Below are 17,645 nucleotides of genomic sequence, written 5' to 3' on the forward strand. Positions count from 1 at the left end.
ACACACACACACACGTACTCACTTGTTCCAAAGGAAAGTTAATTGAAACACTTCTACATTGACAATTACTTTATTTCTTCCAAAGTGATTGTTAACTGATAAAGTCTTTAAGTTATTTTGAACGATTTCTAATTTAGAGAGAATCCATATTTACCTCATAGCTGTATCTTTCCGTGTTTAAGTCAAAGAAGGAGAGCTGCCCCTTTTCAGTGTTCCCACAGCCCAACCAGAGAGTCGCACTCTTGCTATTGGGATTTGTAGCAACCATGCATTCAACAACAATGTTCTTCGGTATTAAAATGTGCCGCATGAGACAAATTAATTCAGGTGAATTCAAAATGTCAAAGACCTAAGAAAGTTTAAAAATGACAACAGAGCATTTGTCAAGTTAGCATTTCTTCCTTAAAGATCAAATGAGGCCTAAAGCTGTGTCAAGTAAAACCTGTGTTTTTTTGTTGAGCGCTAACTAATCTGGATCTTTAAGTACACTAGTCCAAACTACATACAAAAGCACACTTAAAAACAAGCAAAAAATAGACTCTTTGTATACTGTGCACAATATATTCTCTTTGTATATGTGCCATGGTATTTTTTTAACATACAGTGTTCAAAAGTGTCAAGAACCAAACTTGTATGCTCAATTCTATATGCCAGAGACATTAGTCGGGGAATTAATTGCGAGGGAAAAAGTCAAGCCAGAAACAAAGTACAACTTCTATCAGCTGAAGGAAGTGAAAGTTCAATATTTGTTAACAATTGAGAAAACGTCTCTAGAGCCCACATTCAAGTTTTGCATCAAGCATTAGACATCGGGGAACGTGTGAGTGCACTGCAAGCTAACAGAACAATCATTTTCACAGTATTCATCCTACTGATCCATAAGCATGGGAGATATTCCCATTTTCTGGTGTCTTCTTCAATATCTTCAAGTTTTTATTATATAAGTATCTAACTTGCTTAGTTAGAGTTATTTCAAGATATTTTATTTTTTGAGGCTATTGTGAAAATTTTCTTGATTTTTTTTCTGAGATTGTCATTTGTATACAGGAAAGCTTCTGATTCTGTAGAATAATTTTACAATCTATTATTCGATCAGCTTATAATCCTGCACTGAATCCATCTGATCTTGGACAATTTTTGTTTCAGAAATTTTGAATTGTTATTTCTAATTCACTAGTGGTTACAGGTCTGTTTAAATTGTTCATTTCATATTGATATAATTATGGTAGGTTATATACACCAAGAAATTCTTTCATTTCTTTTAAGCTTTCTACTTTGGTGGAGTACAAATATTTAAAGTATGTCTTTAGGATTCTCTGAATTTTCACAACGTTTGTTTTAATGTCTCTCTCTTCATATTTAATTTTATTAATTTGACACTTTTCTCCATCTTTTGGTTAATTTAGCAAAAGTTTTGTCAATCTTGTTCATTTTCTTAAAGAAGCAATCCTTCATTGATTCTTAGTATCATGCTCTTTGTTTCTAGTTCATTGATTTCAGCTCTGAGTTTGATTATTTTTTCATCTCTGTTCTTTTTAGATATTATTTCTTCCTGTCTTTCTAGAGACCTCATGTGTGTCATTATGTTAGACCCATTAAGTAGATCCATTAAGATGGTCCCTGTCAGTTGAGCAGTGGTGACACATGCCTTTAACCCCAGCACTCGGGAGGCAGAGAAAGATGGATCTCTGAGAGTTTGAGGCCAGCCTGGTCTAAAAGAGTTAGTTCCAGAATAGGCTTCAAAGCTACAGAGAAACCCTGCCTCAATTTTTTTTTAAAAAAAAAAAAGGTGGCTTCTGTTTTCTAATCCAATCTGTTAATCTCTGTCTTTTTACTGGGAAAATTTAGACTATTAATATTGAGAGCAGTGTTTATTAATCTTCACTGTTGTGTAGCCTCCTGCTGCTTCTGGGATTATTCATTCATTGTATTGTCTGGGATGAAGTTGATCTCTTCAGGCTGAATTTTTCTTTGTAGCACCTCCTGTAAATCTAGGTTGCTTAAATTTGTTCTTAATATAAAATGTGTTTTATTTCTCTGTCAATTGTGGTTGATAGTTTTGCTGGGTATAGAAGCCTGGGTTGGCATCTGTGATATCTTAAGGCTTGTAGAATATCTAGTCAGGTTCTTCTAACTTTCAGAGTCTCCATTGAAAAGTCAAGTATCATTCCAATCAGTTTGACTTAAACTGTGATTTGGTATTTTTCCTTAAAAACTTTTATATATTTTCTTTGTTCTGTATATTAGTTTTTTTACTGTTATGTGCTGTGCAGAGTTTCTTTTCCATTCCTGTCCTTTTAGTATTCTGTATGCTTCTAGTACATCTTTAGTTTGGAGAAATTTCTTCTAGGTCTTTTTAAAAAATATTTCTGTGCTTTTGACCTGGGTTTACTTTCCTTCCTCTATCCCTATTATTCCTCATTTTGATCTTTTGACAATGTCCAAGATTTCCTGAATGTCTTGTACCTGAATTTTTAAAAATTTAGCAGTTTTTTTTTTAAATCTATTGGTAAATCTTATCTTTCAGACTTTTATTTGACATCCTTACTTTTTCATTTCCACTTTTATTTTAGTTTGGGTTTTCTTTAGATATTTTATTTGTTTGTTGAATTCTATGTTCATTTCTTGAATTATTTTTTATTGTTTCATCTGCTAGTATCTCACGGTGTTCACTGAGATATTTAATCATATCTAAGGTCCTTGAACATATATGTAATTGATATTTTGAAGTCGTTACTTAACACTTTGGCTAAACTGCTTTTTTTCAGGGCCTAACACAACAGAGTTGCTGGCCTCTGGAGGAGGCATATTGTTTTGGTTTTCATGTTTGTTTATTTGTCTTTTGTGCTGGGATCTAGGTATCTGGAGTTAGGATGTTTGAGATATTTCTTGCTGTATATATCTTGTCTCATCTTTGTTGGGTGAGTGTTCCATTCTTTAGTTATTGCTGCCCAATCTGAGCCTTAGCCCACTTTGGTGGCTGTGGGGTACCCAGGTTCTAGCCAAGTCTGCAGACTGTGAGTATTTCCTCGTAGAAGGATGCTCTGAAGGTCTGTGAGGAGTCACCAAAGAAGAATTCTGGACTATAAAGAAAGACTGAGCAAGGCAGTTGGAAGAGAATTAAGGGGACCCTGGCACTAAGAAGCAAGCCCCAAAGACATGGGGTGGGGTGATGAAGCATGTGCCCCTCAGGCAAGGTGCAGCAGGACCTAGGGTAAGTTTGGAGAGCTCAGAATGGAAGATAGGAAGGAGGATAAGGCTCCCTTGTCTGAATCCCAGGCTAGTGCGGCAGTTTTGGGTCCCTGATAGAAGTTCTGTGACAAAGAACTGAAGACAGGCTAAAAGAAAAGATTGACTGGCTTGCTAGAAAGAGCTAGGAAACCCCTGGTTCCTCGGCAAGAGGCCAAGTCCCTAGGAGATTGGAGTGAGCTAAGACTTTAACTTAAAAATAAAGTCATAGGTAAATATTTTTGTAGCTTTGTGGGAAAGAATCCCTTAAAATGTGACTTGAAAAGAAAAAATGTTACAAGAATATGCTAAAGATGTCCTTATTAAAATGGAGGCATTATGTTCATGAAGATAACTTAAGAGAAAAAAACAAAGCAAGCCTCATACAGTCAAAAGAAAATTTTACTCAAGATATACAAGAAAGAATAACATATATGAAAAGTGTCTTTCTCCCATACAATTTGTAGGCAGATAACTGAATAGAACAATGGGTTCAACAATGAACAGACATTTCATAAAAGAATACAATATACTATATATATATAATATACACATACATGTGTGTAACTGTACATATCATAAATGATGGATATATACACAAATATGTATACATGTATCTGTATATATCAGCAATGATAGTGGTTCTTGGGATGTTGGGGTTACAGTGTGTACCAGAAGGAAGAGACTATAGAAATTATACTTTTATAATTAGTATAATATATTAATATATAACATTATATTATATATAAATAACATAACTATTTTAACTCTGTATATATATGTTAATTCATGTGTTTGAGTATATATTTGAAGATTATATGCATATGTATGTAAGTGTACACAAATATATAATATTTGATACAAAATACTAAAAGTTTTTAACATGAACGTACCTGGGCAGAAGTGGGCCTTTCTTGAGGATTTTCTTTCAAACACTTTTTGATCAACTTCTCAACCATAGGCCATGGAGCACAGCCATATTCTTTAACTGGATCTGAAACATAAAAAAGATCATTCAGGCACACTAAATAAATCAAAAGTTATGTGCTTATTATCAACACAGATATGTTCGCACAATCCAGTAGGAACTCTGATCTCCACAATTCTGTATTTACTATGACATAGTCGGTTTTGCTAACTTCCCCTTTGTAGAACTGTCACAAATGAGAGTTTCATGCCTGGAACCCACCAGTTAGGAGGTAGAAAGAAGGGTGATCTGAAATTCAGTGCTACACAGCAGGATGAAGGTCCAGTCATGGTTAGATGAGATCATCTCATCCTCTCCCCAAAGCAGACAAACAAGAGCTGTCCTGACATTTTATGATATAAAAGGAGATACAAATGCCATGGGTGTAAATAAAATAAAGACATTTTCATTTGCTGCTTGTACATAAGTAGACTTTGAACCACCTTTACTCATATAATAAGTGGCAGGCCTTTTTAGCTCATGTCTCCACAGTTGGTTTGAGTGTGTGCAGTTAACTTTTCCTCTAGGGATGCCATTAGTCATGTGGATGCAGCACAGAGACCAGGGCATTCGCACTGGGAAGCTAACAGGTAGGATAAGGTAGACGGCCAAGTAGCATCTGAATTTGGTTTAACAATAATGTTTCCTTTTTCCAGAGTTCCCAAAGGGCAGCCAATTCCATAGTACCCATAGCAACTCTGAGTGTACACTCAGAAGTTTATCTTGGAGGAGAAAGAAGTATTAGAAACAGCTCATAATTCTGTAGTAGGAGATGAAATAAGATTGAGGAATAGATAACAGGTCATAGAATTTCTTGGAGCCATTCAAAATGAGGTTTCTCTCATTAAATACTCATTTACCAATTTCATTAATATTTATGGAAAGAATTCATAAATATTTAACAATTTCTTCATGAATATGAATTATTTTGCTTCAAAGAAATGAGAATATCTCCGACTACCGTGAAATCCCACAACCATTATCAGAACTACAGGTCACAAGCCTGATTCTAATGCTAATTTTCCTTTCCCAGGTCCTCCCAACATACTTCCCAACATACCAATACTCATTCTGGATTTCTTTAAGCCTAACGTAGCTATCATTTTCATGTTATCTTTATCATCTTTTCACAAAATTTAAGATTATCTATGCATTAAGCAACAATCATCAAACTGTGAATGAGAACACTGGCACTAAGGAAAAAGTCTTACTTGTAGATAAAACAGAACTTACCTGGCAATTTCCCTTGTATTGCTAATTCATCAAACTCATTTGGAAACCTCAAGCCCTCTATGATTCTACCCCCGGTTGTCCAAATATCGTAAAGCAGTAAGCCGAACGAATAAACATCAGCCTGTTGGTTATAAATGACATTTCCTCTGGCAACTTCAGGTGCCCGGAACCCTGAAAGGAAACAGATAGAGCAATAAATATGCCCAACGCCAGTGCCCACACTTGGGCCAGATGCTAAGAAACAGGCCAAGGGGATGAGCTCTTGTCAGGCTGTGTCATCACTGCAGCAGGACACCTGGGAAAAGTCAGGAAGTGGGCCTGTCCAGGTGCCATGCCACCCCTGATCTTCAAGGACAGATCTTGTGATCTTTACTATAAAATTTTAAAATTCTACTAAGACATCTTAGTCTTAAAAGATTATTCTGAAGGATAACATAGGTAAACATTGAATAATAAATTATTAAGTAGAGACTAGCAATCAAAGAATAAAACCTCACAGGAAAACAAAAAGCATTTATCATTTTTTCTCTTTGCTTAATATAACTGTTACCAGCAAAGAGATTTATACAGAAAAGAGATGTATGGGGTTAAAGGGTACTTTCTAGGCTCAAAGTCACTTTAACACATCTTAAATCCAGTGGTTTCATTAGTTCCAGAAATGAGGATTCCATTTCACCTTATGAATTTAAAAACTACATTTTTATTTTTTAATGGGGCCAGAGCCCAGCAGCAGAGCATTTCCCAACTTGCAGAATGCAGTAGAATGTAGGAGACCCTGGACTTTATCATTGTTACCACAAAATCAATTAATTGGTCTGTTCATTAAGACAAATCAAAGTTTGTTCAGGCCTGTGCTGGAAATTCTGTGTTTATATATGTGTGTGTATGTGTGTAAGTGTGTGTATGTCTAGTATGTGTGCGTCTGTGTATATGTCTGTGTATGTGTGTATATGTGTGTGCATGTGTGTAAGTGTGTGTATGTCTAGTATGTGTGTGTATGTGTGTAAGTGTATGTCTAGTATGTCTGTGTCTGTGTGTATGTCTGTATATGCATGTATATGTGTGCATATAAGTGTGCATGTGTGTGTAAGTCTAGTATGTGTATGTGTGTAAGTGTGTATATATTTATGTGTGTGTCTCTCTGTGTGTGTGTTTGTGTATGTGTGTTTCTTTTCTGCCCTTCCACTGTCTTTTGGCACAGGGTCTCACTAAGCTTGCTGTTTCAGCTGGGTAGACATGTCAGTCTCCTTCTTTTCCAGTGCTGGGTCTACAGATGCCCTAAACAAAAGCATTTTTCTATTGTTACTGTTTGAATATGGATTGTCCTTCAAAGTTTTGTGACTTGACAGTCAGGTCCTCAATGTAGCCAAGTTTAGAAATAAATGGATCAGGGGGGCTCCTACTTCAATGTATTAATGTATGGATGGATTTATATCAGAACTGATTGTTGGAAAGTGGTGGAATCTGCAGGAGGTGGAGCATCAGTGGAAGAAATAAGTTACTGAGTATTTATTCTGCCTCCAACCTCTCTTACTCCCACCATCACCTCCAACCTCATTACTTACTGGCTGCCAAGAAGGTGAGCAGCCTCCTCTGACTGTTAAGCCTCCTTTGTTTAACTTCAGTCCAAATCAATGGAGTCAGTGAAACTTCCACCACTGGGAGCCAAAGAACTTCCTCCCGGACATAGATTTTTCAGAGTATAGCAACAAGTATGTCTATTTAGGGGGTACCTAAGCTATGATACTGTTGAAATATTTCTTGAAAATCCCCAATGGGTTTCTAGTGACCTTGCAAAGTCATCTAAGTTGAACCTTGTCTCTACCATTTGATAGTGAATAGCTAGAGAACATTTAATTTGCCTAAAGACAGTTTTATTTGTATAGATGTTGACAGACTTGAAGCCATCAATCACCATTCACTCCAATCAATTCTGCAACTGTCACAGAACACAGAACCAATTGTCCCCCTCAACAGGAAATCCACGGTGGAGTTAAGGGTGGAACTCTACCATATTTACTCTTCCCAAAGTAGACAATGTCACATTGCAACATCTCTGTCAGTAAGCGAGCTGTTGCTCTCTTTGAGCTTACTCTGAACCCGTATTGGACTGGGGAAGTTCTCAGTCTTAGGCTGCCTGAGTTTGCATCGGCTCTGCACTGTGGTCCTTGTCAACATTCCATCGGCTCTCACTCCCTGGTTTGTAGATGAGAAGAAGCAGTAGGTCTTAAATGGGGTCATTCATGCAAATGGTTAAGCATGAACCTTACTCATTGCTCAGGCACTGAAAAGATCTGAACTTTTCAATGTCCTGTAGAGACAGAGTTATCTCACATACATGAACACCCAGGGTGAAGATATTCCATTCAGGGTTTATATAAAATGCATATACACTTACAAAATGTTTCATGAATACATTTTTTTCTATTACTGGACATTTCTACATTAAAAGGTCTACTCTGAATGGGTAAATTCAACAAAAGAAAAAAACACAGATCAAATCCTATGAGATGGAACTTATTTCTTCCCAGAGAACATTGCTTTGGAGAAGGAAAGGTCAGGTGTTAGCAGCAATTGTGGTGACATATGTTGTCTTTTCAAATTTAGACCAGAGTTTAGGACCAGGACCATTAGAAGTGCTTTGGTGATAATAAGATGATGATAATTTTAATAAAAACAATAACAGAAGTTTTGGGGTACAGCAAGTGATAGATCTGTGTCATGTGAGAAACCTGTGAGAGCAGTGGGCAGCAGAGAACAGATGAGATTGGTTTCTTTTCTTGAGTTTCCTCCATATTTATGTCACTAAAAGTCAACATTAGGGCTTACACGACTCCAGGAATAAGTAGTTGCCACAATACAAAGAGTCAGGTGGCAATAAAATTTTAGGCTTGTTTTGATGAAAACCAGAATAAAAAATTAAAATGCTCCAAGTGTTAAGCAAGCTGAACTGCCATTGGCTGTTGGCTGGTCTAGACCAGTAGCTGGTAGGTGGGACAGTGGAACTCAAGTCCAGGAACACTTGACAGAACCTAGAGTGAACTACTGTCCCCTAAGCCACAAAGCTTCAGTGACAAATGTCCACTCAGGAGTAAAAAAAGAAAGAACTGTAAGGCCCAGATAAGGGGGCCAGTCCACCTGGACATCACATGAGAAGTGAGGTCCCAAAGGGACCCAGTACAAGTCTCAGTTTCTGTGGCTCCTCCCAGCACTTCTTATCCCTCTCTCTTCCCTAAAGCTCTCCAGCCCAGGGTCTGGGCTTCACTCCCCAGCCTTCAGCCTCTGATCCTATGTAACTCAGCCATTTTGAATACCATTCTCTTGATTCTCATGTGCTTTCTTGGTCCTCTTGGGCCCCTGTCTGCTCTTCCTTCTATCTTTTCTTCCTCCCTCATTCTTTTTCCCTCTCTCTTCTCACAGCCCTGTCTCTTCTGCTGGCCATGTTCAGTCTTGACTCGTCAAGATATCTCTAGCTGTTTCCTCCCTTATATCTACAATCAAACCCTTCTCCTCAACCATAACTAGGACCAGTCATGTCCTCATTTCGTTTCATATCCCAGGTCTCTTTGGGATCTCTCATGAGAGGAATGAGATCTGCCCATAGAAGGTCACTGCTTATATTCATTTTTCCTAGACAGAAATACTGTTTTTCCAAGCCTTCAATGAACAATATTTGGTATGCACCGTTCTGCTATTTTTTATTTTCTTCTTCAGAAGCTAAGATTGAAGAGTGAAGCCTTCTCAAGCTTACATTATCACAGTATGTGGTCAAGGAGGCAGCTGAAGAATCCAAAGTCAGATTTTTATATTTCACTGACGACTGATTACCATCTTGGCTGCTTACTGAGATAAAAACCTTACTCAGTTTTAATGTTCCCATTTATAAAAATGAAAACAATAGCAAACTTACAGACTCAGTATAAAGGGAAGAAATGTGTCCCTGATGTGCCTGACATGGGGTTTGGCACACAGCAAGCACTAAAGAACAGTAACAATTTCTATGGTCATTGAAGAGCCCAGAGACACTCTGACACAATGTGTATCCTGACATGCTTGGGATAATGCACACCTACTTGCAAATACAGGCAACCAATAAAAGGAAAAGCATGTATTTTAAGCAAAAAGACAACAAACATTTGATATAAAGAAATCCAGCTTTCAAAAGTGCAATGGCATTAAATACCTTCTCCTTTTAGCTCAGTTTTTGGCTTAGAAAATTACAAGTTGATTTTTTTGTTGTTGCTGTAGAAAATAAGATGATGAAAATGTTGGTGCAATGACCATTACTATTCAGACAACAGATATCTGTAACACTGTGACAGGTTACCTATGCTTTGACTCTCCCACACTAACATCTGAGGACATCGGTTATGCAGTACAAAAAGTGAACTCAATCACTTACCTGGGGTGCCCTCTGAGGTCTTTATTCCCATTCTACAGCAGTACTGTGCAATCCCGTAGTCGGCAATCTTGGCAATGATGGCAGCATTGGGATAGAGGGTGAAAAGCAACACATTGTGGGGTTTCAGATCACGATAAATGATCATGGCTGAGTGGAGATATCTGCCAAAAAAAACACGCAGGAAGTCTTACTGTTCTACTAATTTGGTCATGATAGTTTCAATGTTATGTTCATTAGGCAAAGCATCAGAAACACTGTCTTAATTTTGTCCTTGAAAACTGAAAGATATACTGCAAACAGACTTGAAGCATAAAGATTAAATATGAAAAAGCAAGGAGATGCTTCTTCCTGAAAATTGCAACACCAAGCCTGGCAGACAACAGGAGTTTTCTCACATAGCCATGCACAGATCAGGTACTGGACATTTTCTCTTTGTACCTGTACAGCTACAAAAATTCTGAATTCCCTCACCAATCAAAGGTGATTTTCAACTTAATTTTAAAATTGCAATTTGTTAACTGTTCTGGTGATGCCTGTAATCTCAGCATTTACAGACAGAAGCAAGAGGCCTTGATGCTCAAGGCTAGGTGGGCCTGCCCCAAAGACAAAAACAAATGGGTTAAATAAGAGTACAATTTTGCTATATGCTTAACTTTTTATAACTTTCATTTATTCATTTTTCATTTAAATAAACTGTTTCTTTAACTTTTAAATTTATATCACTTATCTTTGTTATTTACTTTCTTCCAATTTCTTTTCTTCCTACTGTTTTTAAGAACATTTTCTTCTTTTCAATAAGAGCAAATCAAATTGTAAACTTTTCCCTAGCTATTATCTCCAACTCTGAGGATACAACCCACTACAAAGCTAATCTGTTATGAGTAAAAGTTAATGAAGAGTATCTGGACAGAAAGGGTGGCAAGAACTGTCTTAGGTGGTAGAATATCTGGGTGTGAAATGGACTCAAAATGTACTTGGATTTGAACATATTGAGCAAAGAATAAAAATTCCTTAATATAAAATACAGTTTTTTAATATATTACCTAAGCAAAAAAAATACACTGTTTTAATCTCAGCCAAATATTATCCGTTTTGCAAACACAGTGGCGGAACTCACAGTTTCCAAAATACTAAGGTAACTATTAACGCCTCTCATTAGAGCGTTTTAAATTTCTGATTTTCCCTGTCCGCTGACCTCACAGGTATATTGTGACCTTTTCTGAACGGAAATTTCATAGGACTTAATGGGGGATTTGTTAAAATCGTTTGTTTACTTATGGTTTGGAACTTGCTTAAGGTTATATTAAGAAATATTTACCCCATTACCTCCTACCAATCATCGCTAAGGCATTAGGAAGAGAGAGGCTGTGACATCTGGGACTCTCTGCTGGGTAATGGCCTAGAGAGAGTGTGTCATTTGACTTCATCAACTACTGCGCTTATTCTCTCTTCCAGGATGTGCATAGGCCATGACATTGGGTCTGTTCACTTCAGGATATACAGTTTTGGCTGATCAATAACATAAACTCACTAATGAAGTTGACCTTAAGAATAGTCGTTGTCGTCAAAGGAAAATTTACTAAGGACTTACTCAAAGTCCATTAGATGTTCTTGAGAAAAGCGAAGGGATTAAGAATTTAAAAGTTAAATATACATCACCAAACCGCCATAAGACATTCCATTCTTGGTTACAGATAAAACACAGGCTCCCTAAGAATACATTTCTAGGACTAAAATACAGTTTATTTAAAATTATGTCATTTGGGAATCAAGGTTATCTGGTTTAGTTAGAATATTTAATTATAGAACTTAATCTCAAGAGTGCAATTGTAATACCCTGTAAAAGAAAAATAACCTTTTAAAATTGTAATAAGCACAAATTATTTCTCAGTAACAATAATTCATACAAATTAATTAAAGCATTGTATGTGAATAAGTATTGCCAAGTATTTTATTAACATAAACTATACTCATTCTCTCTTTAGTCATTATTATTATAATAATTTCTAAGACTCCCCTATTTCTATAATTTAAAGTTAACTTTAACTTATCCTGAATATATTATTCTAAAAATAGAATGCATTCATTTCTTTAGCAAATATGCATTAGGTATCTATCTATGAGAGTCACTCATTAGTGGACACAAAGCCATCTTTGTACTTCTGCTTTAAGAGGACTACAATCTAGGAAAGATGGGTGCTTGGCTACAGTAAGATGGCAGAAGAGTGTGAGTTGTCAAATGCTGGGGAGGCAGCCAGGGAGAAGGCACATGGGTGCAGGCAGCCCAGGCTCGTCCTCCACACAGAGCGGTCCACCTCAGACACACGATAATCCCCACCTGTCCTTCTCCAATGCGGGATTCAACTTCGTACCTGGCGCAAGTGCAAAAAGCAAAGGTGAATTAAGGATACTAAGGCTGGAAAATGAAGACTTCAGGACCAGCCCGGCTACAACATGATCCTTTGAGTAATAAAAAGAGCATCAAATGAGTAAATACAAATTCATGGAAGACTCACTCTCCAGGAAGAAGTTGAGCTTCATGGCAGAGATGGCAGGCCAGCCAATTCTTGGAAAAATGAGGTCTCCAGAAGGGAACTTTATTAGAAAGGTAAACATACTGGAGTCAGCCTGGTTAGAATGCAGGCTAGAAAGGTGGTACAGAGTTAAGTTGCAAAGGGAAGCAAGGGGCACACATAAAGAGCTTCCATGCTATGCCACCCCAGAGGTGAGATGTACCTTGTAAGTAACTGGAAATACCAGGGATCTCAAATACAGTTAGATTTTTATTTCAGGGAAAATATCCTGATAATCCCCTATAGATACTGGATCAAAGGAAAAGTAATGGCACAAAAATAAAAGAAATGGTATAAATATAAGATAAAATAGATCCAAAGACCTGGTAAATACATAGAAATATGAGAAACCCTGTCTCGAAAAACCAAAAAAAAAAAAAAGAAATATAGATAAGTAGTTGACAGATTATAGACAGAGAGAGAGAGAGAGAGAGAGAGAGAGAGAGAGAGAGAGGATTGATTGATAGGTAGATAGATAAGATGGATAACAGATTGATAGATGAATGTATACATAACAGATACAGATGGTATAGATATTTACTGACAGACTAATATTGAAACAAAGTTTCACTGTATAAACTAGGCACGCTGTGATCTCATGAAGGGACACTAACTATAGATGGAGAGGTACGTAGTCTTTCTGTGACTGTTCTGACAAATGGGGATACAGGAGGAAGCACATGCTCGTGGTGAGAGGAGATGGCAAGGAGAATAAATCCAAGTTTGAACAGATGGAAACACAGGAAGCTATAGAGACCACATGAGAATTCCGAGGAAGAGATGAAAGGGAGGAGCTGAATTAAAGCAAGGTCTTGATGAAAGGATTCATAACATGAAGGAATTTCTCATGTGTCATAATAAATAGCTATATCAACTAAGAAATCCTAAACAAACAGGATTTTACTTGTTTCTACAGTTATAGCCATATGTTAACAATGATTAGAAACAACAATTTTTAATAAATATGTGTTTGTTTTTTCTTTTTTTGAAAAGGGATTTTTTCATGCTTTTTAACATTGAGTTTTAAAATTATATTTAGTGCCACGAGGACACGTGTTCAACTATGTTCATAGCAGCATTGTTTGTCATAGCCTGAATCTGGAAACAACCTAGATGCCCTCGACTGAAAAAATGGACAAGGAAAATGTGTTACATTTACACAATGGAGTACTACAGAGCAGAAAAAAAAATAACGACATATTGAATTTTGCAGGCAAATGGATGGAACTAGAAAACATCATTTTGAGTGAGGTAACCCAGACCCAGAAAGACAATTATCACATGTACTCACTCATAAGTGGTTTTTAAACATAAAGTAAAGAAAACCAGCCCACAAATCAGAATCCCAGAGAACCTAGACAACAATGAGGACACTAAGAAAGACATACAGGGATCTAATCTCCAAAAAAGTAGGAAAAGACAAGATCTCCTGAGTAAATTGGGAGAATGGGAACCTTGGGGAATAGACCTTGGGGGTTGAAGAGGAGGGGGAGGCAGGGAGAGCAGCATAGAAAAATCAATAAAAATCAATAAAAAAAAACAGGAAAAAATTACATTTATTGTTAGAAGAAGTTTAACAGCTGCTGGTACACGCCAGCCTCCAGTGGCACCAGATCTAGAGTTCTATCCTAACTTCAGACTAAGAACAAATGTTGGAAAGAATTGAAACATTTGCTCAACTTCCATTTGCTTCATAAAAACATGGGATTTGTTATTTGAAATAAGGCCAGAGAACTTAGGCCATGGTGTTGTAGACCTGCAGCCTAAGTGTTGGGTGAAAACAACAGGTCCTCAGTTTATAAACTAACACTTCAGGGTTACGAGGAAAAAAAAAACAGAGAAAAATCTGGGACCTAGGATCAGTTTAATCAAGAAAATGATTGCTGTGGATTTGTAATACAGGAACTAAAGGGACCCTTTACTGAGCTCAGTTTATCATGAGGCTCCCCCTGGTGTTCAAAGGCAGACACACCAACCCAAATCCAAATGCCTGCATGCTGGTGAAGTTCAAAATCTGCATGACTTTAAGTAGTTCCTGAAGAGATAATCCCCCATTCCTTCCTGCCCATGCCCTTTCTTAATGCTGTCCAAAAGGGCTGTTCCTAGGCTTGCAGAGCAGGGGCAAATTTGCATCTACTACCTGGAAAAATGGTGGTAGGTTTGAGTCCAGTGTCCCCATGCCTCCCCTCCCTACTGCCAACCTCTATTTCCTAAGGACTCCGTGTTCTGAAGACTAGAAGGGGATATAGGTAAAGGGACAAGCCCACACAAAATGACACCCCAAAAGAATACCCAGGAGTTAGACTATGCTGGCTAGCCAGGCAGTGGGTAGAGAGCCAAGGCACATTCAGAAACCCCATGAAGGCATGCGGCTAAGCACAACTACCAGGAAACAAGACAGGAGAAGGCCCACAGTAGGAGAAAGACCTGACTCACAAAGAAATGCCTACTACGCTCTTCACAAGCTATTTAGTGGTACACAGGCAGTGCAAGGGAGACGGGAAACGATGGGGACTTAAAGAGGCCAAGGACGAGAACTGTGAGAGCAGGTAGATGCGAAGTTAGAAATGTTTATGCGATGATTAGGAAAGTGGTCAGAAGAACGGAAGGAACGAAGGAGGGCTTCTAGGCCAAACCGTGATTGGAAATCAAAGTGCAGAGAGCCTACAATTACCACCAAAGTCTTCAGTATTATTCGTAGTTTGCAGGCTAAAATGTGAGTAGAAAGATAAAAAAATTTACAATTCCTAAGTATATGCCACAGTGATTTACCAAGGACTTTTGTCTTCAGCGAGGACCTGTCTACTCTGGCCCACTGCATCCAGCCCGGGGTTGGCTGAGACTCTGAGTCACATGATGTTTCCATGTGGAATGCAACATTTGTCACTCTGACTTGCTTCAGGAATATGGACTAATTTTTCACCATTAAAATTTCTCTGCTTCATTCCTTCCTTGATGTCTGGAAGCCTAATGTACTTATCTTTCAGAGATGTGGACACCTCAGGTTCAGATCATGAGTTCAAGAGCGTGCATATTAGGTTTAAGTGCTACTACCCCAGCTATGAAGTTCTGTGCTCTCCTATTATATTATAAAGTTTGCAAAACTGGATCACAGAACAGAGAGTTTTCATCAAACCTGTTAGCACAGTGCAACAAGGGAGTGGTGTTCTCAGAGCCTGGGAGTGAACTCAAGGTTACACTACTCAGACATTAACAATCCTATAGCCATACTGATGAATATTTTGCATATCACCATAGAACCTTCATCTGGCGATGGATGGAGATAGAGACAGAGACCCACACTGGAGCACTGGACTGAGCTCCCAAAGTCCCAATGAGGAACAGAAGGAGGGAGAAGATGAGCAAGAAAGTCAGGACCAAGAGGGGTGCACCCACCCACTGAGACAGTGGGGCTTATCTATTGGGAGCTCACCAAGGCCAGCTGGACTGTGACTGAAAAAGCATGGGATAAAACCGGACTCTCTGAATATGGCAGACAATGAGGGCTGATGAGAACCCAAGGACAATGGCACTGGGGTTTGATCCTACTTCATGTTCTGGCTTTGTGGGAGCCTAGCCAGTTTGGATGTTCACCTTCCTAGACCAGGATGGAGGGGGGAGGACTTTGGACTTTCCACAGGGCAGGGAACCCTGACGGCTCTTCAGACTTGAGAGGAAGGGGGAGAGGAGTGGGGTGACAGGGAGAGGAGTGGGGGGAGGGGGGGAGGAGTGGGAGGCTGGAAGGAGGCGGAAATTTTTTTTCTCAATAAAAAAAAGAAAAAAAAAAAGAAAACAGCGGTAGCCCCTTACCTCAGGCCATCGGCCACATGCAAGGCAATCCTGTGCTGGAGGGTTCTGGTGAGACTGCCTTTGTCCTGCTGCAGCAAGCGATCCAAGGAACCCTTGGAAGCCAATTCCATCACCAACATCCGCGGACGAATCCCAGCTGCCAGCAAAGATATCAGGCTTGGGTGGTGGAGGTGGCAAAGGACCACCAACTCCTGCAAGGGTTAGGAGTTCTGTGAGTCTCGCATCACCAAGGATCCGGCACCTACATTCTTGTAGTTGTTCAACTCCTTAACTAGATTTCCACGGGTGACTGGGTTGTTGCAAATGCTCTCTTGTTCTGTAAGCTTTTTAAAAGAAAACCTAGCCATTTCCAAAAAAAAAAAAGCTAATTTTGAACTACTATTCAAATTGCATTTTTAAATTCTATTTTTCCTTTTGATCTGCTTTTGTGAGATCAAGTAATGAGAGAATGGAAGGAATAGGTGGTCTTCTAATAGGCAGGGTTATCCTAGTCCCTAAATTAAGTCATGGAATCTTTTTCAGCCTTAGACTCAGAGAAGAGAACAGTAGTTGAGCCAACTGTAACTGACAGAAGGGGCAAACTGTAGCCTCTGGGTTCAAAACCACAGTTTGCTAAGGACACATAGTCAAGTCCACAGGAGTAGATGGTATCCCCTGCCTGAAAACTCTAATGCCTTCCTACTACTCCTCAATTAAAATCCCATGTATGAGACTGGAGAGATGACTCACTGATTAGGAGCTGTTGCAGCTCTTCCTGAACACCCAAGCTCGGTCTCCAACATCCACATCACATCTAATGACTCACGATCATCCGTAACTCCAGCTCCAACGAGGGGCCCTGCACTCTTTTATGGCTGCCTCAGCACCCACATACATATGACACCAGAAACACGTATACAAATAAAAACCAAATATTTTTGAAACCCCATGTATTTCCATGTCCCCATAGCCTGACCTGGTCAAACTCCACGTTACCTCCGACATCCTACTTCCTTTCATCCTTGTCTGTATTCACCGTCCTTCAGTCACGTGTGAATCTTTCAATCCCAAGACCATGCCAGTTCCTCTCAGCCCAGAGCTCTGCATTGTTGATACCCACACCCTTCCCAGGGCCAAGAGCCTCTTCACAATCAGATATTAGCCAAACACTACCACTTCCTTAAGTGTCCCGCCTCGGCCCACTTTCCTAAAGCCATTCCCAGCTGCAAAAAGAAGCAGAGATGCTACCATTGTTTTTGGCAGTCCTTCCTCTAGATCCCATCTTGAGCAGCTCAACACTCTCCTAAGTGACATCATTGTGTGTGACATCCATATTCACCTGTATTCTGGATATACACATTCACTCCAAAAGTGTAGTTTAGTTGAGGCTTATACTTTCTACACACACGTCCCTCTAGATCACTTATATGTTATGGGGAACTACTTTCCAGTT

General features: G+C 38.8%; 1 protein-coding gene across 2 annotated transcripts in view; it reads right to left on the reverse strand.

Annotated features, from left to right (window-relative positions):
• Positions 1–17,645, reverse strand: part of Lrrk2 (leucine rich repeat kinase 2) — a 130,257-nt gene that overhangs the window by 14,201 nt on the left and 98,411 nt on the right. For both annotated transcript variants that reach the window (XM_041672590.1, XM_041672591.1), the window contains 5 exons: positions 16,214–16,404; positions 9,831–9,991; positions 5,429–5,599; positions 4,122–4,222; positions 155–349 (listed from right to left, as the gene is read on the reverse strand). In XM_041672590.1, coding sequence (XP_041528524.1) covers positions 155–349; positions 4,122–4,222; positions 5,429–5,599; positions 9,831–9,991; positions 16,214–16,404 — 819 coding nt within the window. The remainder of the gene's footprint in view (positions 1–154; positions 350–4,121; positions 4,223–5,428; positions 5,600–9,830; positions 9,992–16,213; positions 16,405–17,645) is intronic.

The sequence above is a fragment of the Microtus oregoni genome, unplaced genomic scaffold, assembly GCF_018167655.1.
Source record: "Microtus oregoni isolate MIOR12 unplaced genomic scaffold, Mior012 000022F_ref0000154, whole genome shotgun sequence".
NCBI lineage: Eukaryota > Metazoa > Chordata > Mammalia > Rodentia > Cricetidae > Microtus > Microtus oregoni.